Here is a 23709-nt window from a genome sequence, read left to right on the forward strand (position 1 = left end):
TGTCCAATTTTAGCTTAAAGAATTAACAGAAAGTGTATAGTAAAGAGATGGCCGGGGCTGGGTGTGGTGGTTCATGCCCATAGTCCCAGTGCTATGGGAGGTGAGGCAGGAGAGTCACTTGAGGCCAGGAGTTGGAGACCAGCCAAGACCTAGTCTCTACAAACCAATTTTTAAAAGCCTGTCCAGGTGTAGTGGTGCACACCTGTAGTGCTGGGGAGGCTGAAGTTACTGGGGAGGCTGAAGCAAGAGGATGGCTTGAGCCTAGGAGTTCTAAGCTGCGGTGAGCTATAATCATGCCACTGCACTCCAGCCTGGGTGACAGTGAGAGCCTATCTCAAGAAAAAAAAAAAAAAAAAAAGACAGCTTGTATGACATACTAAGTTCCCCAATCTTACTCCCAGAGTTCTGATAAAATATGTAGGTTTTGGTTTTGTAAAAAAATGTCATGTAATTGAAACAGATAATCTACGACAACAATGGCAGAGCATTAAATATCTCAGCACCTTCTGACACAAAGCATCAACTTTCATTTCAACAAGTATCAATGTTGAGAAGCACAAAGAAGCTTCAATACTACAAGTATAACCACCAACGTATGTTTGATGATTTATTCTGAATAAGAACTTAATGTCTAACAACTTAAGGTAGTATAATTCTTTGCATATCAATTCTGTAAATTACATTTCTATAAATGTTCTTTAAGCACCTATTTGGGAGGAAGCATTATACTTGCAATTGGGATCAAGATTAGAAAGATGCTGTTTCTGCCTTTAACACTATAGGCTTGTGAGACAGATAGAAAAGTAGAACACAATTGTAACTCAGAGTCATAGTGTTAGGATTGACAAGCACAAAGGAGACAAGGGAGGGTACAGGGTTTCCTCACCCAGTCTAGGAAGGCTCAGAGAAATCTTCCCAGAGGAAGTGACAAGTAATGCGAATCCTGAAAGACAGTTACAGGTCAGTCAGAGGAAGATGTGGGAAAAGAGATGGGCTGCCAGGTAGGAAAAATAATATGGGCAAGAGAAGGAGGCTAGAATTTGATCAAACAGCATTTAGGGAACTAGATCTTAGAGTCGTGTGAAGAGGAATGATGAGAGATAACACTGCAAATTCAGGAGCCAGATCACAGAAAGCCCTTGCATATTGAGGCTATGGAGTTTGGATGCTATTTGGAAAAAGAAATGGAAAATATGATTGATTATAATTGTTTTAGAAAAATGATTCTGGGGGGTAGAATAGAGGATCATTTGGGGACCATGTGAAATTGATGGTAATAGAATCAGTCAGGAGGCTGCGACATGAATCCAAGTAAAAAAAGATAAGGACCAAACTAAGGGAAGTCGCAACAGAAGTAGCATGTATAATGCATCATATATTTAATAAGTGGAGTTGATAGAATTTGACAATTTATTGGATAAGAGGTGAAGGAGAAAGTGAGTCAAGGATGATACCAAGAATTCTGGCTGAGGTGCCATTTCAAGATACTGAAAAAGGCCTTAGGTTTATGGGGTCATGTTGACTTGGAAATCATATGGGTGGAGTTGTGTAATAAGCAGTTGAAAGTTCAGTAGTTTTGTAGAGGGTCTGGCTAATACTATGTATTTAGGAGTCATCACAATATAGTGGTAGTTGAAGACAAGACTATGAATGAGCTTATGCAGACTGTGTAGAATGAGAAATGACTGGAAAAGATAGAACTCAGAACACAAATTTATAGTGTGGGTGGAAGAACAAATCCACACAGGAGTCAGGAAGTGTACATAGGGAGAGAAACATATCTACCTGGAAGCGAAGTGACAAATGCCTAAGCAAGAGTTTTAGCAAGAAATAGTTACTTTGCCAATAGTCCCAGATGTAGGTGAAACACATTAAGGGCTGGAAATATTCATCTGATTTGACAAGTAAAAATTTTTGTGGCCATTGGCAATCATAATTTCAGTGGAATAGGATGTGAGAAAAACAATTTTTTAGTCTTCATCAACACATTTATCAAGGCCTTTACTCTCAGTACGCTACTCTCATTTCTCTCTCACCATTTTTTTCTGGACAGCAATAATTTAATTTACTCTTCTGATTCGGGAAGGAAGAGAAAAAGATCCTTTGTCAAGATGCAGTGACTGTCACTGACTCAAAAGTTGTTTTGGCATGCTTCAAAAGCAGAAAATGAGGCAAAATACTGTTCCAATATTCTGATACTAATAATTGCAAGTAGTCTGGTGAAATGACACAAATAAAGTATGTCCTAAAAAGTGCAAGGCTTAAAAATGTCAAAGCATTGACCTAAATGGAGTTTTCACTAAATTAACTGAAATATCAAGACAAAATTTGTGCAACAGAAATGTTTCCCTCATACCCCCTCTGTCACATCAATTTCACTGCAATGTATCAATGTACAGGATGAGGACAATTTAAAGGTGATACTGAATTGTGAATTAGTACTTTTAATTTAAACTCTAACATCTACAGTAATTTTTAAGACCATCCTTGATCAGCCTATAACTTACACCTCTAAGTTTACTTTCCATTATTCAGTTCAAAATAAATTTATTGTCAATGGTTTCTTAGCATTTGGGTGATTAAATTCCCTGAAGGCCAGTACTTACTGTAGCAGTGTCTGAGGGACTGTATGTACAAATGTGTTTTCTCAATCCGTAGCTACTAAAAGCTTTAATTCCTACCCTATGGGGAGACTGTATAAAATTTTTGATGTTACTAAGGGAACTCCACACTTGAAAAGGTTGAGAACCATTAATATGCTGGTTTAATGCATTATTCACCAAACCTATCTCATGCTTTTCTTATTTCAGCCATACTGTTCCTTCTATCTAGAATGCTTTATCTTATCATGATTTATCAGTCTTGTTTCTCCTGCAAGATGCAGTTTAACTGACATTTTTGTCTCTGAAGTCTTCTTTAGTCCTTGAAGCCAAAAATGTTCTTCTGTCCCCCCACTCTTTCATTATATCTGTATCTTATATCACTTTCACATAACACTATAGTTATTTGGGTATCTTCTCTCTCTCACATTGGATTGAATTTTCCTTAATAGAGGGACTATGTCTTGTTCATTAAAAAATTCAAATATAGTTTTGCTCTACATTTCAAATAAGCAAATATTGCCGACTGAAGCTACAGATAAAAGTCAATGTAAAATCATTCATTGGCAATGCATCCTAAGAAATGTTTTCTAAATGTGCTGACATAAGTTTAGAGCATCTTGCAAGTCTCTATTAAAGGAAATGGGGTGGGGCGCGGCGGGTCACGTTTGTAATTCGAGCACTTTGGGAGGCTAAGGCAGGCAGATCACTTGAGCCCAGGAGTTCAAGACCAGCCTGGGTAACACAGTTAAACCCAATTTCAACTAAAAATTAAAAAATTAGCCAAGGAAGGTGGAGCATGCCTTTAGTGTCCCAGCTACCAGCTAATCAGGTGGCTGAGGTGGTAGGATAACTTGAGCCCAAGAGGTCCGGGCTGCAATGAGCCAAGATCGTGCCACTGCGGTCCAGCCTGGGCAACAGAGTGACACCCTGTTTCAAAAAAAAAAAAAAAAAAAAAAAAAAAAAGAAAGAAAAAGAATATATTTGAAATATTTTTGAAGAAATATAAACTACCATTATTATAACAGATCCAAGATAATGGAAGAGCATAGACAAAGGAGAAATGAGAAAGCCCTGACCAGGCAATAAGAATTCTCAGGGCACTTGCAAATATATGCCTAGGTGTCTTCATAAATGCTGTCACCTTTGTTATGATGGTCATTCTGTATCAGATCTTAATGTGACTTCCCGAATACAGTTTCCTATTGTGAAAGAATGATCTGATCTGTTAATATATGTTCCTAGCAACATAAGTATTATGTATATTTATATTGTGTGTGTGCATGCGTGTGTGTGTGTGTGTGTGCGTGTGTCACTGTAAATAAGCAAGTTGGTTGACATTCTGGCTTATTAGTGAGGCTCACTTAAAAAAGTCCGTCTTCCACAGACTTACATTGCACATGAGTGAATGAATGAAATAAATTTCTTTTACATGCAAAACTGATGACCAGATGCTAGGATGTGCTGCAGCAAAATGCATTCACACCATGAGCCCAGCCTTGTGGCTTTTCTTTCTAAACCACTGTTTAATTATTAGATATTGCACACAGCAGGTACATAATAGACATTTATTGAGTGAATAAGTGAATAAAAACTGTAAGCTTATTTAAAGTCAATTGAAATCAGTTTTAAGTAGCTAATGATACTAAATTACTTTCTATACATGTATCCTTCCAAGTCCTTTCTCAGAGGTCAAATAGTCACTCTAGTTCACTGGCCCTTTTCATAATTCATTCAGTAGTGCTATTCCCAAAATGCAAACCATGAAAATATGGTTTTAAAAGTCCACAGGCCACAAGACACTTTGATAATCTCAATGTTTCCCTGTTTGCAATTAATGGAAACAGTATAGGTAATACTAGTGTTGCCATTATTCTGATTTACTAAACAAAAATTACATTTTGCAGCATTAAAAAAGTTGCCACCAAATTCAATGTAAGAGTTTTCTCTCATTCCTTTTTGAGGCTGTGTGGGGGTCAAAAAATTCTGACAGATAACTGTTTCCAGTTAAAAAGGTCACTTAGCTTTTATCCAAAGTGAGTAAGTCATCTTTTCAAGTATAACTGGTTATTTTCTAACATTGCCAGCTGATGCTAGAATCTTTTTAAACAGTAAAGTACCTCCAAAATTGCAAACAAAAGGCATATAAACTATATCAACAAAAATCAAAGAAATCATATTTTCCAAATAATAGAACAATGGAGAAAAATTAAACACATGTTTAAACACTCATTTTTAAATAGAAAAAGTTCATCAATGCTATTGGGTTATTTTTATTTATTAAAGCTCTGTCAAGTTTGCTAACCACTATGTGATAAATCCTAAACATTCAGAATGTTCAAAAAATTATTATCTGTTTAAGGCCTTTTAGTGAGACTGAAGTCAGTAAGAATCTGGGCATTTTGATTTTTCTGTAAAATTACCTCATCTCCACTAGAACACTGAATTCCATTAACTTTTCTTAGTATGTATTTTTTTAAAAGATTCAACAAACAGGTATCTATTTTTCTTTCTGTTTCATGTAATTGAATTTTCCGTAACAATTCATCTATTGTATTTCAAACCTTTCAGGTAGAATAATAACTGAGAGTTATATTAAGGCGAATTGGGAAGAAATTCTTTTTCTAAAAGAGCTATTGAATTTACTTGGGGACAAAAAGGACATCATATGTTTAATTCTTGATCAGATATTAGAAAAATAATTTGGTCTATAGCAGTACAAGGGTATTACTGATGTGAAGAGAATGTAGTTTTTTAAAAAGTTCTATTCCTAATTATTGGAGTAATGCCTTCACAAACAATTTCTATACATGTAGTCTCCTGGCTCTGCAGTCTAAGATTTAACCAAATGAGAATTTCATCCTTGTTATTCTTTCAAGTACTTGGCTCCTACAGAGCTGTGGTGAGGGAGCAAAAATAGCTGATAAGTAAAGTGACTGAAATTCTTCTATGATGATATAATCCAAGTTCTCTCTGTTGCTGGGTGATATACTCCCTTTGTCTGGGTAAAATTAGAGGATTAGTGACTAGAGATTCTTTTCTCTGTATGCTATTTTTTTTTTAAGTAATTTAGGTTTAGGAATTTTGTTTTCTCCACTTACTTCTGATACCTTACTGTACTCTGAATACTATTTTGATTTGTTATATGACTTTATACATTGTTTTATTTTCAACCAAATAAGGTTGGTTGAATTAAGGTTTAGAATAGATGGGGCATTTATAAAAAATGGTCAATTTATCATTTCTGAGCTACCGTAATATCTGTGGTTGAACATGTAAACCTAAGCTATTTCTTATTAGCATAAGTTTAATGTATGCAATTTCTGACTCATCAATAAGACTCAATGTGTTCTCTATTTGTTTACATTTCTGCAACACATATTAGGGTCCCAAATATTTTGAACTGCTGAAACATATACTATCACACACTGTTTTATGTTGTAGTTAATTTACTGCATAGAGTGTTTTAACAATCTACTAATACAACAAACATAGTACATTTTTTATTACATGCTGTATATAAAAATTATTATTACCTGGCAACAATTTAGACCACTTGACTACTGAAAGAAGTTGCCTCTCGCCTAGTTGATTAAGACTTGTCAGCAAAGAACTGGAGGTGTCAGGTTTTGAGTTGTCATGTCCTGCATAGATCACATCTGGTTCAATGCTCACTAACAGGTTGATCAGTGGTGGAATCAACTGTATGTCTTGACCTGGTGAAAAAGTGAATCTCTGGCTTAGGGCTTGGCCTTCATTTGGAATGCCCACTGGCTGTGGGAGAGCAACAGCATCTAGTGCTCTCATAACTCTGACTTTATTGAACTTTTTAAATTTTCGACCTACAGAGAAGAAAAAAAAGGAGGTTCATGTAAATATATAGAAACTCCATATCCCAGTATAATATTATTTTTCCTAAATCTTAGAATCATCACATTATACATTTTAGCATCAATCGAATGAAATGAAATAGAATAAAATTAAAACATGTGACGCTTGATTAAAAAACATTTAGGCCTCAGACTTGGATTAAATAATTAATTACATCAACAATCACTGGGTGGGTGGGGTGTGGGTAATTATACCAATATTCTGCAGGGGTTATGGAGCTGTGTAGGAGAAGATATGAAAAAAAAGACAAACAGTTTTAGTAGAGACTAAACTCAGTATTGGTCCATATTCTGACAGAACAGTCTTCCAAAAGCTAATGCTACAGACTACATTAACTGAAACTTAGTCTATAATGGTTGTTAAATCTTCTTTGGGGCTTTATTCTTTTAAGAATATGTTAAAAGAAAAGCATTTGTTTGCCAGCCACACAAAATCTTTTTATACAATTTCAGTGGGTTCATTGATATCTTAAAATCAATCCAGCTCTACTTTTATGAGATCTAAGACTCAAAATTAATAAACCTTTTTCTAAATTAATGAAAGAGGAAGTTTACACCCATGCTGGTCAGATCACATTTGTATTTCTGGATGATTTCTAGAGTTTCTACTTTGATGAATTCTGATATGTTAGGGGAAAAAGATGGATGGTGAGATGAATAGAATCTGCTTTATGAGAAATGATTGAAGGAGAAAAAGATGCTTATTTGGGCTGCTGGTAGTTCACAGATGCCTTGAGGAGAATTAGAGGAAGTTCTGGTGATGTGATATCAGGCTGGATTCAGCCCCACCTGCTTTGTGCCAGGCAAGGGTTACTTATCAGTGTGAAGTGGCTGTTTAGCCAAGGGAAGGCTGACACCTGCAATTATCTAAGCAGAGGTTGCAGTCTGCTGGCTCTAGTATCTGATCATGCCCACAGATATGTTTTGTTTGGCTCAGACAATGCTGACCAGAATTACGAGACCATCCGTGAATTACTTAGGTGGCAACAATCTGTTAAAGCTTAGTTGCAATGGTTGCCTTTGGATGGGGGCATGGGTATTCCAGTTTGTCCGGTTCCCTCCACAAACTGGTGGTACACCAATGGTCTCTTTTCTTAAGTCTTGTCACTCTAGCCACTTATTTACCTGGTCTCTGTAAACATTTGTCTCTGAGATTTCTGAACTCAGGGTATTGTCATAAAGAAAAAGGATCATACTTGTTCTATAAAACCCCAAGGAATGGCCAGGTATGGTGGCTCATGCCTGTAATTCCAACACTTTAAGAGGCCGAGGTGGGCAGATTACCTGAGGTCAGAAGTTCGAGACCAGCCTGGCCAACATGGTGAAACCCCGCCTCTATTAAAAATACAAAAATTAGCTGGGTGTGGTGGTGGGCACCTGTAATCCCAGTTACTCCAGAGGCTGAGGCAGGAAAATCACTTGAACCCAGAAGGCAGAGGTTGCAGTGAGTCAAGATCATGCCATTGCACTCCAGCCTGGGTGACAAGGGAGAAACTCCATCTCAAAACAAACAAACAAAAAAACAAACAAAAAAAAAGCCCCGACGGGTTGAGCTAGAACTTGTAGGAGATGGGAAAACAAAACAATTGCCATGGTTAGAAACAAAGGGGATTCAAAATTATTTGCAGAGATCAAATGAGCTTTCTGGGGGAAGGAATGAGTCACAAAGGGAAGGGAAGGAACAGTTACAGAGTATAAGGAAGGGAAGGAACAGTTACAGAGTATATGGTATATGCCAGGAACTGTGTGTGTGTGTGTGTGTGTGTGTGTGTTGTGTCTAAGGGAAGAAAATGTTAAGAAGAGGGCTAAAGTTTTCCTGTCCTTGACTATAATCTTCAACAAAGGCACCACCTGTTTGTCATCTTTATTTTCTCCAGTGTCTTTTGGCAATACATGTCTGCTAAATGAATGAAAGAATACAGTACTGTCTTTTCCATCTTCCACTCTGAATATCTTGTCTTTATTATCTATTATTTATTAGTTGTCTCTCATTCCAGCTGATGGATGAGGTTTTAAGGGATGGAATCAGAAGCAGAGGTAATGATTTGGGGGAGGCTTAGGGGGAATATAGCCCCATTTGGAAAATATTTTCTTTGTGGCCAATCTACAGTATGGCTACCCCTGTACTCTGCCTTCCCTCCTGTTACAGTTCATATTCCTGACATTTCAGTACCAAATCTTAGTCCTTGTCACCCACTCAGGGACTTTTCTCTGAAATCATCTGCCCTCTTGTCTGCATCCTCTAATAGTCCCTCTCACACATAATCTAGTCCGTGGAGAAACATCACTCTCTCCATTTCCTCTCCTCCAATTCTCCCTTGAACCTTCTCCAGTCAGGTCATTCCTCTCCTTATCCCAACCAAATTATTCTTGGCAAGGCCTTCAAAGATTTCCAAATGTCAAAAAACAATGGCCAATTCTCAGTCCTGGACTTAACCCGGGTAAGTACTTAACACATTGATCATTTCCGTCTTCTTTTAACGCTCTTATTCATTTGGCTTCCACATATTTCATTCTTGTAGTCACTCTTTCAGTCTCTCTGTCTAGCTGTTTTTCATCTTCTCAACTTCTAAATCTTTGAGTACCCTGAGCTCAGTCCTCAGACTTCTCTTAGATAACTATGCTCTCTTTCTAAGTGTCTGCACCTAGTTCTATGTCTCTAATATCATCTAGACATTAATGATTACCAAATTTGCAGTCCTAGTCCCAGCTTTTCCCAAAGACTCTAGACTCAACTATCCAGCTGTATTCTCAGCATCTCCACTTGTATTTCTTTCTTTCTTTTTTTGTTTTTTTGTTTCTTTGAGACAAAGTCTCACTCTATGCCCAGGCTGGAGTACAGTGGCGCGATCTCAGCTCACTGCAACCTCCGCCTCCCAGGTTCACACCATTCTCCTGCCTCAGCCTCCCAAGTAGCTGGGACTACAGGCACCCGCCACCATGCCTGGCTAATTTTTTGTATTTTTTGTAGAGACGGGGTTTCACCGTATTAGCCAGGATGGTGTGGATCTCTTGACCTCGTGATTCCCCCGTCTCGGCCTCTCCACTTGTATTTCTAACAGACCCCTCAAATTAATATTCTAGAGCAGAACTTTGATGCATTGGCCCAAACATGCATCTTCCAGGTTTATAACTTCATCTACACCTGCTCTAGCCCCAAACTCTAGAGTCATTATTGATACCTCACTTATTTTCTCACCTCATATCTAATACATCAGCAAATCTGGTGGATAATGATGAAAATATAACCCAAATTCAAATCCCTGTTTCCACTGCTTGCAGCATAATTTACATCCCCACAATCACAATTGGACTACTGTAACATACGCTGGCTGGTTTCCCAGCTTTTGTCTTTTGTAGCCTATTTTCTATACAACTTTAAAGACTTAAATCAGACTATGTCATTCTTTGCTTGAATTTTCAGTGACTCCTGATCCTGCTTAGAATGAAGTTAAAATTCTTATCAAGCTCTACAAGGCCCAATTTACTCTTGCATAGTCTCTCTTCTGTTCTCCCTCATGCTCCCTTCATATTGATGCCCATTTTGCCCCTGAAGTGTGTTTCTGCCTTGGGGTCTTACACTGACAATTTCCTCTGCCTGAAATGATTTTTTCCTTGGATATTTGCATGGCTTGCTTCCTCACCTAATTTATATTTCTGCATATCACCTTACCAGATAGCTTGTTCTTGTCTATCCTATAGATATTTATAACATATATATCCAGAATATACAAAGAATTTTTACAAATCAGAAAGAAAAGGCATGAACAGATATTTCACAGAGGAAGAAAAATATAGACAACAAAACACAACGATATGACTGACCTCATTAGTAACCAAACAAATGCAAAGTAAGACCACAATGAGACATCATCTACCTAAAATGGCAAGGACACAGAATACAGGAACACACAAAACAATAAAGAGCTGCCATGGAGTGTAAACTACCACTTTAAAAACAATCTAGCATTATCTAGTAAAGCCCAACATGAGCATGTATTACAATCAGAAATTTCATGCCCAGGTGTGCAGGTTACCTATAGAAACTCTCACACATGAACCACCAGAAGACATGTGCAATAATGTTCACAATTGAACTGTAGGTAAAGTACAGCAAATATCAAATGGAAGCACATGTTAATACATGAGAATAAATAAATGGGAGATATTCATACAATGAAATCATACAGTATAGAAAAAAAACCAGAATAATACAAATCAAAACAAAAAACACAAATATAATATTAGGCAGTAAGATCAAATTGCATAAATATACATACCATTTCTATGGAGTAGAAAAAATATCTCAAAACTAAAAATCTATTGGTGAGAAATACATAGATATTAAAAAATACTATAGAATAATATAAGAAAATGACCAACTCCAAATTAAAGATACAGAGGTTTCTGGAGAAAGGGAAAGAGGAAAGTGATAAATATGCAATCAGTTTCAAGTGTAGTGAAATATTTATATTTTCCTAAGCCAACTGAGTCCAGAGGTGGATATTAATCATATTGTTTCTATGTCATTTGCTTTATATGCATTTTTTGTATGACTAAAATATTTTATATTAAAAAGTAAGGCTTATTCTTAGGATACAAAATCAATGTGCAAAAATCACAAGCATTCCTATACATCAATAACACCGAGAAACAGAAAGCCAAATCATGAGTGAACTCCTATTCACAACTGCTGCAAAAAGAATTAAATGCCTAGGAATACAACTTACAAGGGATGTGAAGGACCTCTTCAAGGAGAACTACAAACCACTGCTCAAGGAAATCAGAGAGGACACAAACAAATGGAAAAACTTTCCATATTCATAGATAGGAAGAATGTATATTGTGAAAATGGCCATAGTGACCAAAGTAATTTATAGATCTAATGCTATCTCCATCAAGATAATACTGACTTTCTTCACCAAATTCGAAAAAACTACTTTAAATTTCATATGGAACCAAAAAAGAGTCCGTACAGCCAAGACATCCTAAGTAAAAAGAACAAAGCTGGAGGCATCACGCTAACTGACTTCAAACTATACAAGTCTACAGTAACCAAAACAGCATGGTACTGGTACCAAAACAGATACATAGACCAATGAAACAGAACAGAGGCCTCAGAAGTAACATCACAATTCTACAACCATCTGATCTTTGACAAACCTGACAAAAATAAGCAATGGGGAAGGGATTCCCTATTTAATAAATGGTGTTGGGGAAACTGGCTAGCCATATGCAGAAAACAAAGTAGACCCCTTCCGTATACCTGATACAAAAATTAACTCAAGATGAATTAAAGACTTAAACATATGACCTAAAATCATAAAAACCCTAGAAAAAAACATAGACAATTCCATGCAGGACATAAGCACGGGCAAAGACTTCATGATTAAAACAACAAAAGCAATGGCAACAAAAGCCAAAATTGACAAATTGGATCTAATTAAACTAAAGACCTTCTGCAGAGCAAAAGAAATTGTCATCAGAGTGAACAGGCAACCTACAGAACGGGAGAAAATTTTTGCAATTTATCCATATGACAAAGGGCTAATATCTAGAATCTAAAAGGAACTTAAACAAATTTACAAGAAAAAAAAACATCAAAAAGTGGGTGAAGGATATGAACAGACACTTCTCAAAAGAAGTATGTGGCCAATAAACATGAAAAAAAGCTCATCATCACTGGTCATGAGAGAAATGCAAATCAAAACCACAATAAGGTACCATCTCACACCAGTTAGAATGGTGACCATTAAAAAGTCAGGAAACAAAGATACTGGAGAGGATGTGAAGAAATAAGAAAGCTTTTACACTGTTGGTGGGAGTGTAAATTAGTTCAACCATTTTAGGAGAGAGTGTGGTGATTCCTCAAAGATCTAGAACCAGAAATACCATTTGACCCAGCAATCCCATTACTGGGTATATGCCCAAAGGATTATAAATCATTGTGCCATAAAGACACATGCACATGTATGTTTATTGCAGCACTATTCACAATAGCAAAGACTTGGAACCAACCCAAATCCCTATCAATAAGAGACTGGATAAAGAAAATGTGGCACATATACACCATGGAATACTATGCAGCCATAAAAAGGAATGAGTTCATGTCTTTTGCAGGGACATGGATGTCATCATGTAAATTCTCAGTAAATTAACACAAGAACAGAAAACCAAACACTGCATGTTCTCACTCATAAGTGGGAGTTGAACAATGAGAACACATGGACACGGAGGGGAATGTCACACATGAGGGCCTGTTGAGGGGTGGGGAGCTAGGGGAGAGATAGCATTAGAAGAAACATCTAATGTAAATGATGGGTTGTTAGGTGCAGCAAACCACCATGGTACATGTATACCTATGTAACCTGCACATTCTGCAAACGTATCCCAGAACTTAAAGTATTAAAAAAAAAAAAAAAAAAGGTTGGGGGTTGCTGGCTGGCAAGATGGCCGAAAAGGAACAGTTCCAGTCTGCAGCTCCCAACAAGATCAACACAGAAGGTGGGTGATTTCTGCATTTTCAACTGAGGTACCCGCCTCATCTCATTAGGACTGGCTAGACAGTAGCTGCAGCCCATGGAGGGTGAGCCAAAGCAGGGTGGGGCATTGCCTCACCCAGGAAGTACAAGGGGTGGGGAAACTCCCTCCCTTACTCACAGCCAAGGGAAGCTGTGAGTGACCATGCTGTAAGGAACAATGCATTCTGGCCCAGATGCTACGCTTTCCCCACAGTCTTTGCAACCCGCAGACCACGAGATTCTCTCGGGTGCCCAAACAACCAAGGCCCTGAGTTTCAGGAACAAAACTGGACAGCCATTTGGGCAGACACTGAGCTAGCTGCAGGAGTTTTTTTCATACCGCAGTGGCACCTGGAATGCCAGTGAGACAGAATCATTCACTCCCCTGGAAAGAGGGCTGAAGCCAGGGAGCCAAGTGATTTAGCTCAGCAGATCCCATCCCCATGGAGCCCAGCAAACTGAGATCCACTGGCTTGAAATTCTCACTGCTAGCACAGCAGTGTGAAGTAGACCTGGGATGCTGGAGAGTGGTGGTGGGTGGGGTGTCCACCATTACTGAGGCTTGAGTAGGCAGTTTTCCCCTCACAGTGTAAACAAAACCACCTGGAACTTCAAACTGGGTGGAGCCCACTGCAACTTGGCAAAGCTGCTATAGCGAGACTGCCTCTCTAGATTCCTCTCTGGGCAGGGCATCTCTGAAAGAAAGGCAGCAGCCTCAGTCAGGGGCTTATACATAAAACTCCCATTTCCCTGGGACAGAGAACCTGGGGGAAGGGGTGGCTGTGGATGCAGCTTCAGCAGACTTAAACGTTACTGCCTGCTGGCTCTGAAGAGAGTAGCAGATCTCCCAGCACAGCGCTCATCCTCTGCTAAAGGACAGACTGTCTCCTCAAGTGGGTCCCTGACCTCTGTGCCTCCTGATTGGGAGACACCTCCCAGCAGGGGTCGACAGACACCTCATACAGGAGAGCTCTGGCTGGCAATCTGGTGGGTGCCCCGCTGGGATGAAGCTTACAGAGGAAGGAACAGACAGCAATCTTTGCTGAACTGCAGAGTCTGCTGGTGATACCCAGGGCAAACAGGGTCTGGAGTGGACTTCCAGCAAACTCCAGCAGACCTGCAGCAGAGGGGCCTGTTAGAAGGAAAACTAACAGAAAGCAACAGCATCAACATCAGCAAAAAGGACATCCACACAAAAACCCCATCTGAAGGTCACCAACATCAAAGACCAAAGGTAGATAAATCCATGAAGATGAGGAAAAACCAGCCCAAAAAGGCTGAATATTCCAAAAATCAGAATGCTTCTTCTCCAAAAGATCACAACTCCTCGCCAGCAAGGGAATAAAATTGGATGGAGAATGAGTTTGACAAACTGACAGAAGTAGGCTTCAGGATGTGGGTAATAAGAAACTCCTCAGAGCTAATGGAGCATGTTCTAACCCAATGCAAGAAAGCTAAGAACCTTGAAAAGAGGTTAGAGGAATTGCTATCTAGAATAACCAGCTTGGAGAAGAGCACAAATGACCTAATGGAGCTGAAAAAAACACAGCATGAGAACTGCGTGAAGCATACACAAGTATCAGTAGCCAAATCAATCAAGCAGAAGAAAGGATATCAGAGATTGAAGATCAACTTAATGAAATAAAGCATGAATACAAGATTAGAGAATAAAGAATGAAAAGGAATGAACAAAGCCTCCAAGAAATATGGGACTTTGTGATAAGACCAAACCTACATTTGATTGGTGTACCTGAAAGTGATGAGGAGAATGGAACCAAGTTGGAAAACACTCTTCAGGATATTATCCAGGAGAACTTCCCCAACTTAGCAAGACAGGTCAACATTCAAATTAGGAAATACAGAGAACAGCACAAAGATACTCCTCAAGAAGAGCAACCCCAAGACACATAATTGTCAGATTCACCAAGGTTGAAATGAAGGAAAAAATGTTAAGGGCAGCCAAAGAGAAAGGTCAGGTTACCCACAAAGGGAAGCGCATCAGATTAACAGCAGATCTCTCTGCTGAAACCCTATGAGCCAGAAGAGAGTGGGGGCCAATATTCAACATTTCTAAAGAATTTTCAAACCAGAATTTCATAGCCAGCCAAACTAAGCTTCATAAGCGAAGGAGAAATAAAATCCTTTACAGACCACCAAATGCTGAGAGATTGTGTCACCACCAGGCCTGCCTTACAGGAGCTCCTGAAGGAAGCACTAAACATGGAAAGGAACAACTAGTCCCAGCCACTGCAAAAACATGTCAAATTGTAAAGACCATCAATGCTAGGAAGAAACTGCATCAACTAACAGGCAAAATAACCAGCTAGCATCATAATGACAGGATCATATTCACACATAACAATATTAACCTTAAATGTAAATGGGCTAAATGCCCCAATTAAAAGACACAGACTGGCAAATTAACCTTAAATGTAAATGGGCTAAATGCCCCAATTAAAAGACACAGACTGACAAACTGGATAAAGAGTCAAGACCCATTGGTGTGCTGTATTCAGGAGATCCATCTCACATGAAGAGACACGACAGGCTCAAAATAAAGGGATGGAGGAATGTTTACCAAGCAAATGGAAAGCTAAAAAAGGCAGGGGTTGCAATCCCACTCTGATAAAACAGACTTTAAACCAACAAAGATCAAAAGAGACAAAGAAGGGCATTACTCTGGTAAAGGGATCAATTCAACAAGAAGAGCTAACTATCCTGAAAATAGATGTACTCAATACAGGAGCATCCAGATTCATAAAGCAAGTTCTTAGAGAGCTATGAAGAGACTTAGATGCCCACACAATAATAGTGGGATACTTTAACACCCTACTGTCAATATTAGATCAACAAGACAGAAAATTAACAAGGATATTCAGGACTTGAACTCAGGCTCTGGATCAAGCAGACCTAAGAGACATCTACAGAACTCTCTACCCCAAGTCAACAGAATATATCTTCTTCTCAGCACCACATCACACTTATTCTAAAATTGCCCACATAAATGGAAGTAAACACTCCTTACCAAATGCAAAAGAATGGAAATCATAACAGTCTCTCAGACTACAGTGCAATCAAATTAGAACTCAGGATTAAGAAACTCACTAAAAACTGCACAACTACATGGAAACTGAACAACCTGCTCCTGAATGATTACTACATAAACAACAAAATTAAGGCAGAAATAAGTAAGTTATTTGAAACCAATGAGAACAAAGACACAATGTGCCAGAATCTCTGGGACACAGCTAAAGCAGTGTTTAGAGGGAAATTTGTAGCACTAAATGCCCACAAGAGGAAGCGGGAAAGATCTAAAATTGACAACCTAATATCACAATTAAAAGAACTAGAGAAGCAAGAGCAAACAAATTCAAAAGCTAGCAGAAGACAAGAAATAACTAAGACCAGAGAAGAACTGAAGGAGACAGAGACACGAAAATGAAAAATCCTTAAAAAAAAAAACAGTGAATCCAGGAGATGGGTTTTTGAAAAGATTAACAAAGTAGATAGACCACTGGCCAGACTAATAAAGAAGGGAGAGAAGAATCAAATAGACACAATAAAAAATGATAAAGGCGATATCACCACTAATCCCACAGAAATACAAACTACTATCACAGAATACTATAAACATCTCTATGAAAATAAACTAGAAAATCTAGAAGAAATGCATAAATTTCTGGACACATACACCCTCCCAAGACAAAACCAGGAAGGAGTCAAATTCCTGAATAGACCAATAACAAGTTCTGAAATTAAGGCAGTAATTAATAGCCTACCAACCAAAAAGAAAACCCAGGACCAGACAGATTCATAGCCGAATTCTACCAGAGATACAAAGAGGAGCTGGCATCTCATCCTTGAGATGCAAGCCTGGATCAACATATGCAAATTAATAAATGTAATCCATTACATAAACAGAACCAATGACAAACCACATGATTATCTCAATAGACGCAGAAAAGGTCTTTGACAAAATTCAACACCCCTTCATGCTAAAAACTCTTGATAAACTAGGTATCGATGGAATGTATCTCAAAACAATACGAGCTATTTATGACAAACCCACAGCCAATATCATACTGAATGGGCAAAAGTTGAAAGCATTTCCTTTGAAAACTAGCCCAAGACAGGGATGCCCTTTCTCATCATTGCTATTAAACACAGTAGTGGAAGTTCTGGCCAGGGCAATCAGGCAAGAGAAAGAAATAAAGGGTATTCAAATAGGAAGAGAGGAAGTCAAATTGTGTCTCTTTGCAGATGACATGATTTTATATTTAGAAAACCCCATCCTCTCAGTCCAAAACCTCCTTAAGCAGATAAGCAACTTCAGTGAAGTCTCAAGATACAAAATCAATGTGCAAAAATAAGAGGCATTCCTACACACCAATAATAGACAAACAGAGCGCCCAAACATGGCTGAATTCCCATTCACAATTGCTACAAAGGGAGTAAAACAGCTAGGAATGCAACTTACAAGGAATGTGAAGGTCCCCTTCAAGGAGAACTACAAACCACTGCTCAATGAAATCAGAGAGGACACAAATGGAAAGACACTCCATGCTCATGGATAGGAAGAATCAGTATCATGAAAATGGCCATACTGACCAAAGTAATTTATAGATTCAGTGCTATCCCCAACAAGCTAACATTGACTTTCTTCACAAAATTTGAAAAAACTACTTTAAATTTCATATGGAACCAAAAAAGAGCCTGTATAACCAAGACAATCCTAAGCAAAAAGAACAAGGCTGGAGGTATCAAACTAGCTGACTTCAAACTATACTACAAGGCTATAGTAGCCAAAATGCATGGTACTGGTACCAAAATAGATATATAGACCAATGGAGCAGAACAGTGGCCTCAGAAATAACACCACACATCTACCATCTGATCTTTTACAAACCTAACAAAAACAAGCAATGGGAAAAGGATTCCCTATTTAATAAATGGTGTTGGGGAAACTGGCTAGCCATATACAGAAAACTGAAAGTGGACCCCTTCCTTACACCTTATACAAAAATTAACTGAAGATAGATTAAAGACTTAAACGTAAGACTGAAGACCAGAAAAACCCTGAGGAAAAACTAGGCAATACCATTCAGGATATAGGCATGGGCAAAGACTTCATGGCTAAAACACCAAAAGCAATGGCAACAAAAGCCAAAATTGACAAATTGGATCTAATTAAAGACCTTCTGCAGAGCAAAAGAAACTATCATCAGAGTGAACAGGCAACCTACAGAATGGGGGAAAATTTCTGCAATTTATCCATCTGACAAAGGGCTAATATTCAGAATCTACATGGAACTTAAACAAATTTACAAAAAAACAAACAACCCCATCAAAAAGTAGGCAAAAGATATGAACAGACACTTCTCAAAAGCAGACGTTTATGTGGCCAACAAACATATGAAAAAAAGCTCACCGTCACTGGTCATGAGAGAAATGCAAATCAAAACAACAATGAGATACCATCTCATGCCAGTTAGAATGGTGACCATTAAGAAGTCAGGAAACAACAGATGCTGGAGAGGTTGTGGAGAAATAGGAAAGCTTTTACACTGTTGGTGGGAGTGTAAATTAATTCAACCACTGTAGAAGACAGTGTGGTGATTCCTCAAAGATCTAGAACCAGAAATACCATTTGGTCCAGCCATCCCATTCCTGGGTATATACCCAAAGGATTATAAATCATTGTACCATAAAGACACATGCACACGTATGTTTATTGCAGCACTAATCACAACAGTAAATATTTGGAGCCAACCCAAATGTCCATCAATGAGAGACTGGATAAAGAAAATGTGGCACATATACACCATGGAATACTATGCAGCCATAAAAAATTTAGGATGATTTCATGTCCTTTGCAGTGACATGGATGAAGCTGGAAACAATCATTCTCAGCAAACTAACACAAGAACAGAAAGCCAAACACTGCATGTTCTCTCGTAAGTGGGAGTTGAACAATGAGAACACATGGACGCAGGAAGGGGAATGTCACACACCAGGACCTATTGGGGGTGGGAAGTAGGGGAGGGATAACATTAGAAGAAATACCTAATGTAGATGATGGGTTGATAGGTGCAGAAAACCACCATGGTGCATGTATACCTATGTAGCAAACCTGCACGTTCTGCACATGTATCCCAGAACTTAAAGTATACTAAAAAATTAGAAATAAAAAATAAAAAAAAATTAAAAAGCATGGTTTATTTAAATATCATGCATTGAAAAGATAAGATGAAGAGTCTAGGAAACAGTATTGTACAATTATTCTTGATGTATACGTAACTGAATCTGGATGATGATACTATGAGACTAAATTTTTATGACAAGTGATATGAAAAGTTTTTGAGAGAGATTTATTAGAAGTGAAAGCTTAAATATAACCTAAAAATAAAAATTTTGAAGTATCTCAGCAAAAATCCTATAGAGAATGAGAGCTGGGAGAAGAAAAGCTTGTAAACCTCGTTAGTGTGTTTTAATAAAATAATTTGGTAAAACAGGGCAGACAAAATTATTATTTAATTCTGATATAATAAAAGAGGAATACAGATTTTTGTATTTTCAATAGATTTTTCTATATCTTTACTATTTTTTTAAACTACAAATGGATTTTTTTTTCCCAACAGAGTTTGTGCTATAATGTCTCATAATAGCTATAATGTGCTATAATGTCTCAAACTCTTTTCCATTTTCTTTCTTTGCTAGCTTGGTCAAGTTTCCCTTTATTTTCTCATTCTTATTTAACTTATTCTATTAATTCAGAAGTTCTACTTTGCTTTTCCAGTTTGCTAGTGTTTGCATTCCCATTCTGAAAAATCTCTGTATTTTTCTTTTATTATTTCAGAAGAATCTCTGTAGTTCAGGTGAATTTATACTACCGTCTTTATACTACCTATATAAAATCGTCTTTATACTACCTATATAAAAATATGGAAGGATGTCTAGAGGCATGCTTCTACTTCAGATTACCAAAATGATGATGACTACTGTGTAGTGCTGGGATCAGTCCACTGGCACTACACTTAAATCCTTTATAGCACTGATAGTGTTTGCCTTCCGTTTTTCAGGATTCACCTCCAATTTCCAGATCAAAACAGAATGTGCCTTTGTATACACTTCAAAGAAAACAAAGATGCTTGACAACAGGAAATATAAAATGAAATCAGGTATTTTCCAAAAAACAAAACGATACTAGAATTGATTTTTTTAAACGTATGTCAATCATTCAAATAAAGTGAACTACAATGGAGAAAATATTGGAACCCCTCAATTCTAACTTTTTACTGAGTCTAGAAAATAATAGATACTACTGAAAAGTTCTAGTTGGTAACCACAAAAGACATCCCATACAAACACAGAAAAATTTTAAGCAAAGAAATAAGAATGAATACACTGAGGACTATCCCTAGTTAGCACGTGTGAGATGGTGTTTAGGGTGAACAACCAGACTGATGAGAAGACATCAGTTGGCTGCAGGCTTCAATGCAGTGAACTCAGGGAGCAATGTGAGAGGTGCTGTCTCTGGGAGATGCTGATTCAAAGGCCAGGATTTGGGTGGAAAAAGAGATGCCCATAAGAGGAAAATTATATGAGGTCTAGAGAGGTAGGTGGTAGCCATCATCCCCAGTAGATCTTGCCTTAAAGAGGAAAAATGATTTTTGTTCTTAGAGTATTAAAGGCACAGAACAGGACTCTATACTTCTAGAAAAGATACCACTGTGTCCTAAATTCAAGAATTTTGCAATTCTTCCAAAGAAGACTTGTAGCCTTGTTGGCTGTCAAGTGTAGGAGGAGAAAACAAAAAAACAACAAAAATCTTTACTACACAACCCATACTCTCTAGCCCAGAAAGTTATTCTCTTTGCCATGAGAAGTGGTTGAATCTAGGTGGAGGAGGAGGTAGGGGGAGTAGGAGAGAAACTGGCTAACACAACCTTTTAAAATGTGAAGATAAGGTTCTCTACCAAAAAAGAAAATAGAAAAAAAGAAAAACCCATAAAACCTATAACTGTGGATTTAAAAAAATTTCAACAAAGATAACTATTCATTTAATCATCCTTTTATTGTAGAAAGCTACTTATTTTTGAAAGAGCTAATTACCTTATACTGGTTTAGCATTTTTACAACTGCAAAATATAAAGCTGTATTCATTTCAGATATGTTTTGTGAGTCATTAAACAAAAATGTTTTCTAGAAGAAAGAAGATGGAAGCAGAACACCTAAAGTAGAAGATATATTACCATCCTTAAGGGCGTAACTATCTTCCCACTCAGTGCTGTACAGCAGTGAACTAAAGCAAAAGTTCACTGTGACCTGTTGAAGGTAGGGAAGTGATTCATTAAAAACAAGAATCATATGCAATGAAGAAATCAAATAACTCAAACATAATTGTTATAATCAAAACATAGGCACCGGAGCAGATAAGAACAAACTGCTCCTAACAAAATCTATGTCATGACATGCCAAAACATATTTATGACCTCTATTATTCTACTGTAAGATTTTATTAAATATTTTTAAAGCTTTCTAATATTCTCTCATGTTTTATCTTTTGTTATTCAAATGTCCTCAGACATGAGAATTCTATGTCAGAAATGAGAATTCTCAACTATATTGAGATATTGGTATAAAAACAGACACAAAGACCAATGGAACAGAATAGAGAACCCAGAAATAAAGTCGTGCATTAACAGTCAACTCATTTTTGACCAAGGTGCCATGGACTTACACTGGGGAAAGGGCAATCTGTTTAATAAATGCTGCTGGGAAAACTGGCTACCTATATGCAGAAAATGGAACTAGATCACTATCTCTCACCACATACAAAAATAAAATCAAAATGGATTGAAGACTTAAGTGTAAGACCTGGAACTGCAAAACTACTACAAGAAAACTTTGGGAAACTGCTTTAAAACAGTTAAGCAAATATTTTTGTAGTAGGACCTCAAGGCATAGGCAATCGAGGCAAAAATTGACAAATGGAATTTCATCAAGCTAAAAAGCTTCTGCACAGCAAAGGAAATAACAAAGTGAAGAGACAACTTAAAGAATGAGAGAAAATATTTGAAAACTATTCATCTGACAAGTTTAATAATCAGAATATAAAAAGAACTCAACTCAATAGCAAAAAAACCCAAGTAATCCCATTTAAAAGTGGGCAAAATATCTGAACAGAAATTTCTCAAAAGAAGCCATACAAATGCCAACAGATATATGAAAAAATGCTCAACATCACTGATCATCAGGGAAATGCAGATCAAACCCACAATAAGATATAATCTCACCCCAATTAAAATGGCTGTTACTAAAAAGACAAAAAATAAATGCTGGTGAGGATATGGAGAAAAAGAAATGCTCATACACTGTTGGTAGTAATCTAAATTAGTACCGTAATTATGGAAAACAGTATGGAGGTTCCTAAAACTAAAAACAGAACTACCGTGTGATGTAGCAATCCTACTACTGGGTATATAGCTGAAAGAAAGAAAACTGATACATGGAAGAAATATCTGCATTCACATGTTTACTGCAGCACTATTCATAACTGTCATTTACCCCTCCTGTGTGGAGATCTTGGTGCAGGGGGGCCCTCTTTATTCCATGCCAAAGTAGATCTCCAGGCATCTGGAGCACCCACTCTCCTGAATCAGGAGCTTAGGATGCCCCTCATGCAGAGAATTTGGAGTTAAAGAGGCTTCCCAGCTTCATGTCTATGTCCAACTCTGGGTGCTTGGGGGCCACCTACTGATTCTTCCTTGGGACTGGTGCTTGTGCCTGCCATCAGGGGACCTGCAGGTGGACCTGCTGGGTCCAAACCTGCCCTTTGTGGCTCCCATCTCCCTGGGGCTGAGCAGGGAGTGCCGACTACCGTGCATTCTACGAATCAGTATCAGCCCATTGCCTGAGTCAATGGAGAGCTTTCGCTAGTAAACAACGATCAAGTATATATCCAGCCACATTGGTCACAGCCCGCTCTTACCTACAAGTGCCGCCTATGGGCTTGTGGGATGACCCGCAGAGCCCAGTATGAAACCTGATGAAAGAAGTACATAAGGCTGTAGAATCAAAGTGAAAAGACCCTACCTAGCATTCTGTAGAGGCACAACCCCTAGAAAAAGGGGAAAAGGGAAACAAAAAAATTATTATTAAAATAATAACAATACCATTATAGGGAAAGAAAAAAAAAAAAAGAAAAACTCCTACTCACATGAAAATAATTACAAAAATTTGAAGTGCCAGTGTCTCCAGATGAGAAGAAACCAGTGCAAGAATTCTGGCATAATGAAAATGCTGATTGTAGTGACATCACCAAGGGATTGCACTAGCCCTCCATCAATGGTCCCTAACCAAGATGGAAACTCAGAAATGACAGATAAATAATTCAAAGCATGGATTGCAAGGAAGTTCACTGTAATCCAAGACAAGGTTGAAAACCAACATAAACTTCTAAAGCAATCTAGGAAATTAAGAAAGAAATGAACATCTTAAAAAAAATCAAGGCCGGGCGCGGTGGCTCAAGCCTGTAATCCCAGCACTTTGGGAGGCCGAGACGGGCGGATAACGAGGTTAGGAGATCGAGATCATCCTGGCTAACACGGTGAAACCCCGTCTCTACTGAGAAATACAAAAAACTAGCCGGGCGAGGTGGCGGGTGCCTGTAGTCCCAGCTACTCGGGAGGCTGAGGC

General features: G+C 38.0%; 1 protein-coding gene across 6 annotated transcripts in view; it reads right to left on the minus strand.

Annotated features, from left to right (window-relative positions):
• The window catches only part of PGR (progesterone receptor), a 109821-nt gene that overhangs the window by 21799 nt on the left and 64313 nt on the right, over positions 1–23709 (minus strand). For 4 of the 6 annotated variants that reach the window (XR_001006516.1, XR_001006515.1, XM_011984376.1 and 1 more), the window contains one exon: positions 6137–6442. The exons of the other annotated variants lie outside the window; for them this stretch is intronic. Coding sequence is in view for 2 of the 4 variants with exons in the window: in XM_011984376.1 (XP_011839766.1) it covers positions 6137–6442 (306 nt within the window). In the remaining 2 variants the exon portion in view is untranslated. The remainder of the gene's footprint in view (positions 1–6136; positions 6443–23709) is intronic. 6 annotated transcript variants of the gene reach the window in all.

The sequence above is a fragment of the Mandrillus leucophaeus genome, unplaced genomic scaffold (assembly GCF_000951045.1).
Source record: "Mandrillus leucophaeus isolate KB7577 unplaced genomic scaffold, Mleu.le_1.0 Scaffold267, whole genome shotgun sequence".
NCBI classification, from domain to species: domain Eukaryota; kingdom Metazoa; phylum Chordata; class Mammalia; order Primates; family Cercopithecidae; genus Mandrillus; species Mandrillus leucophaeus.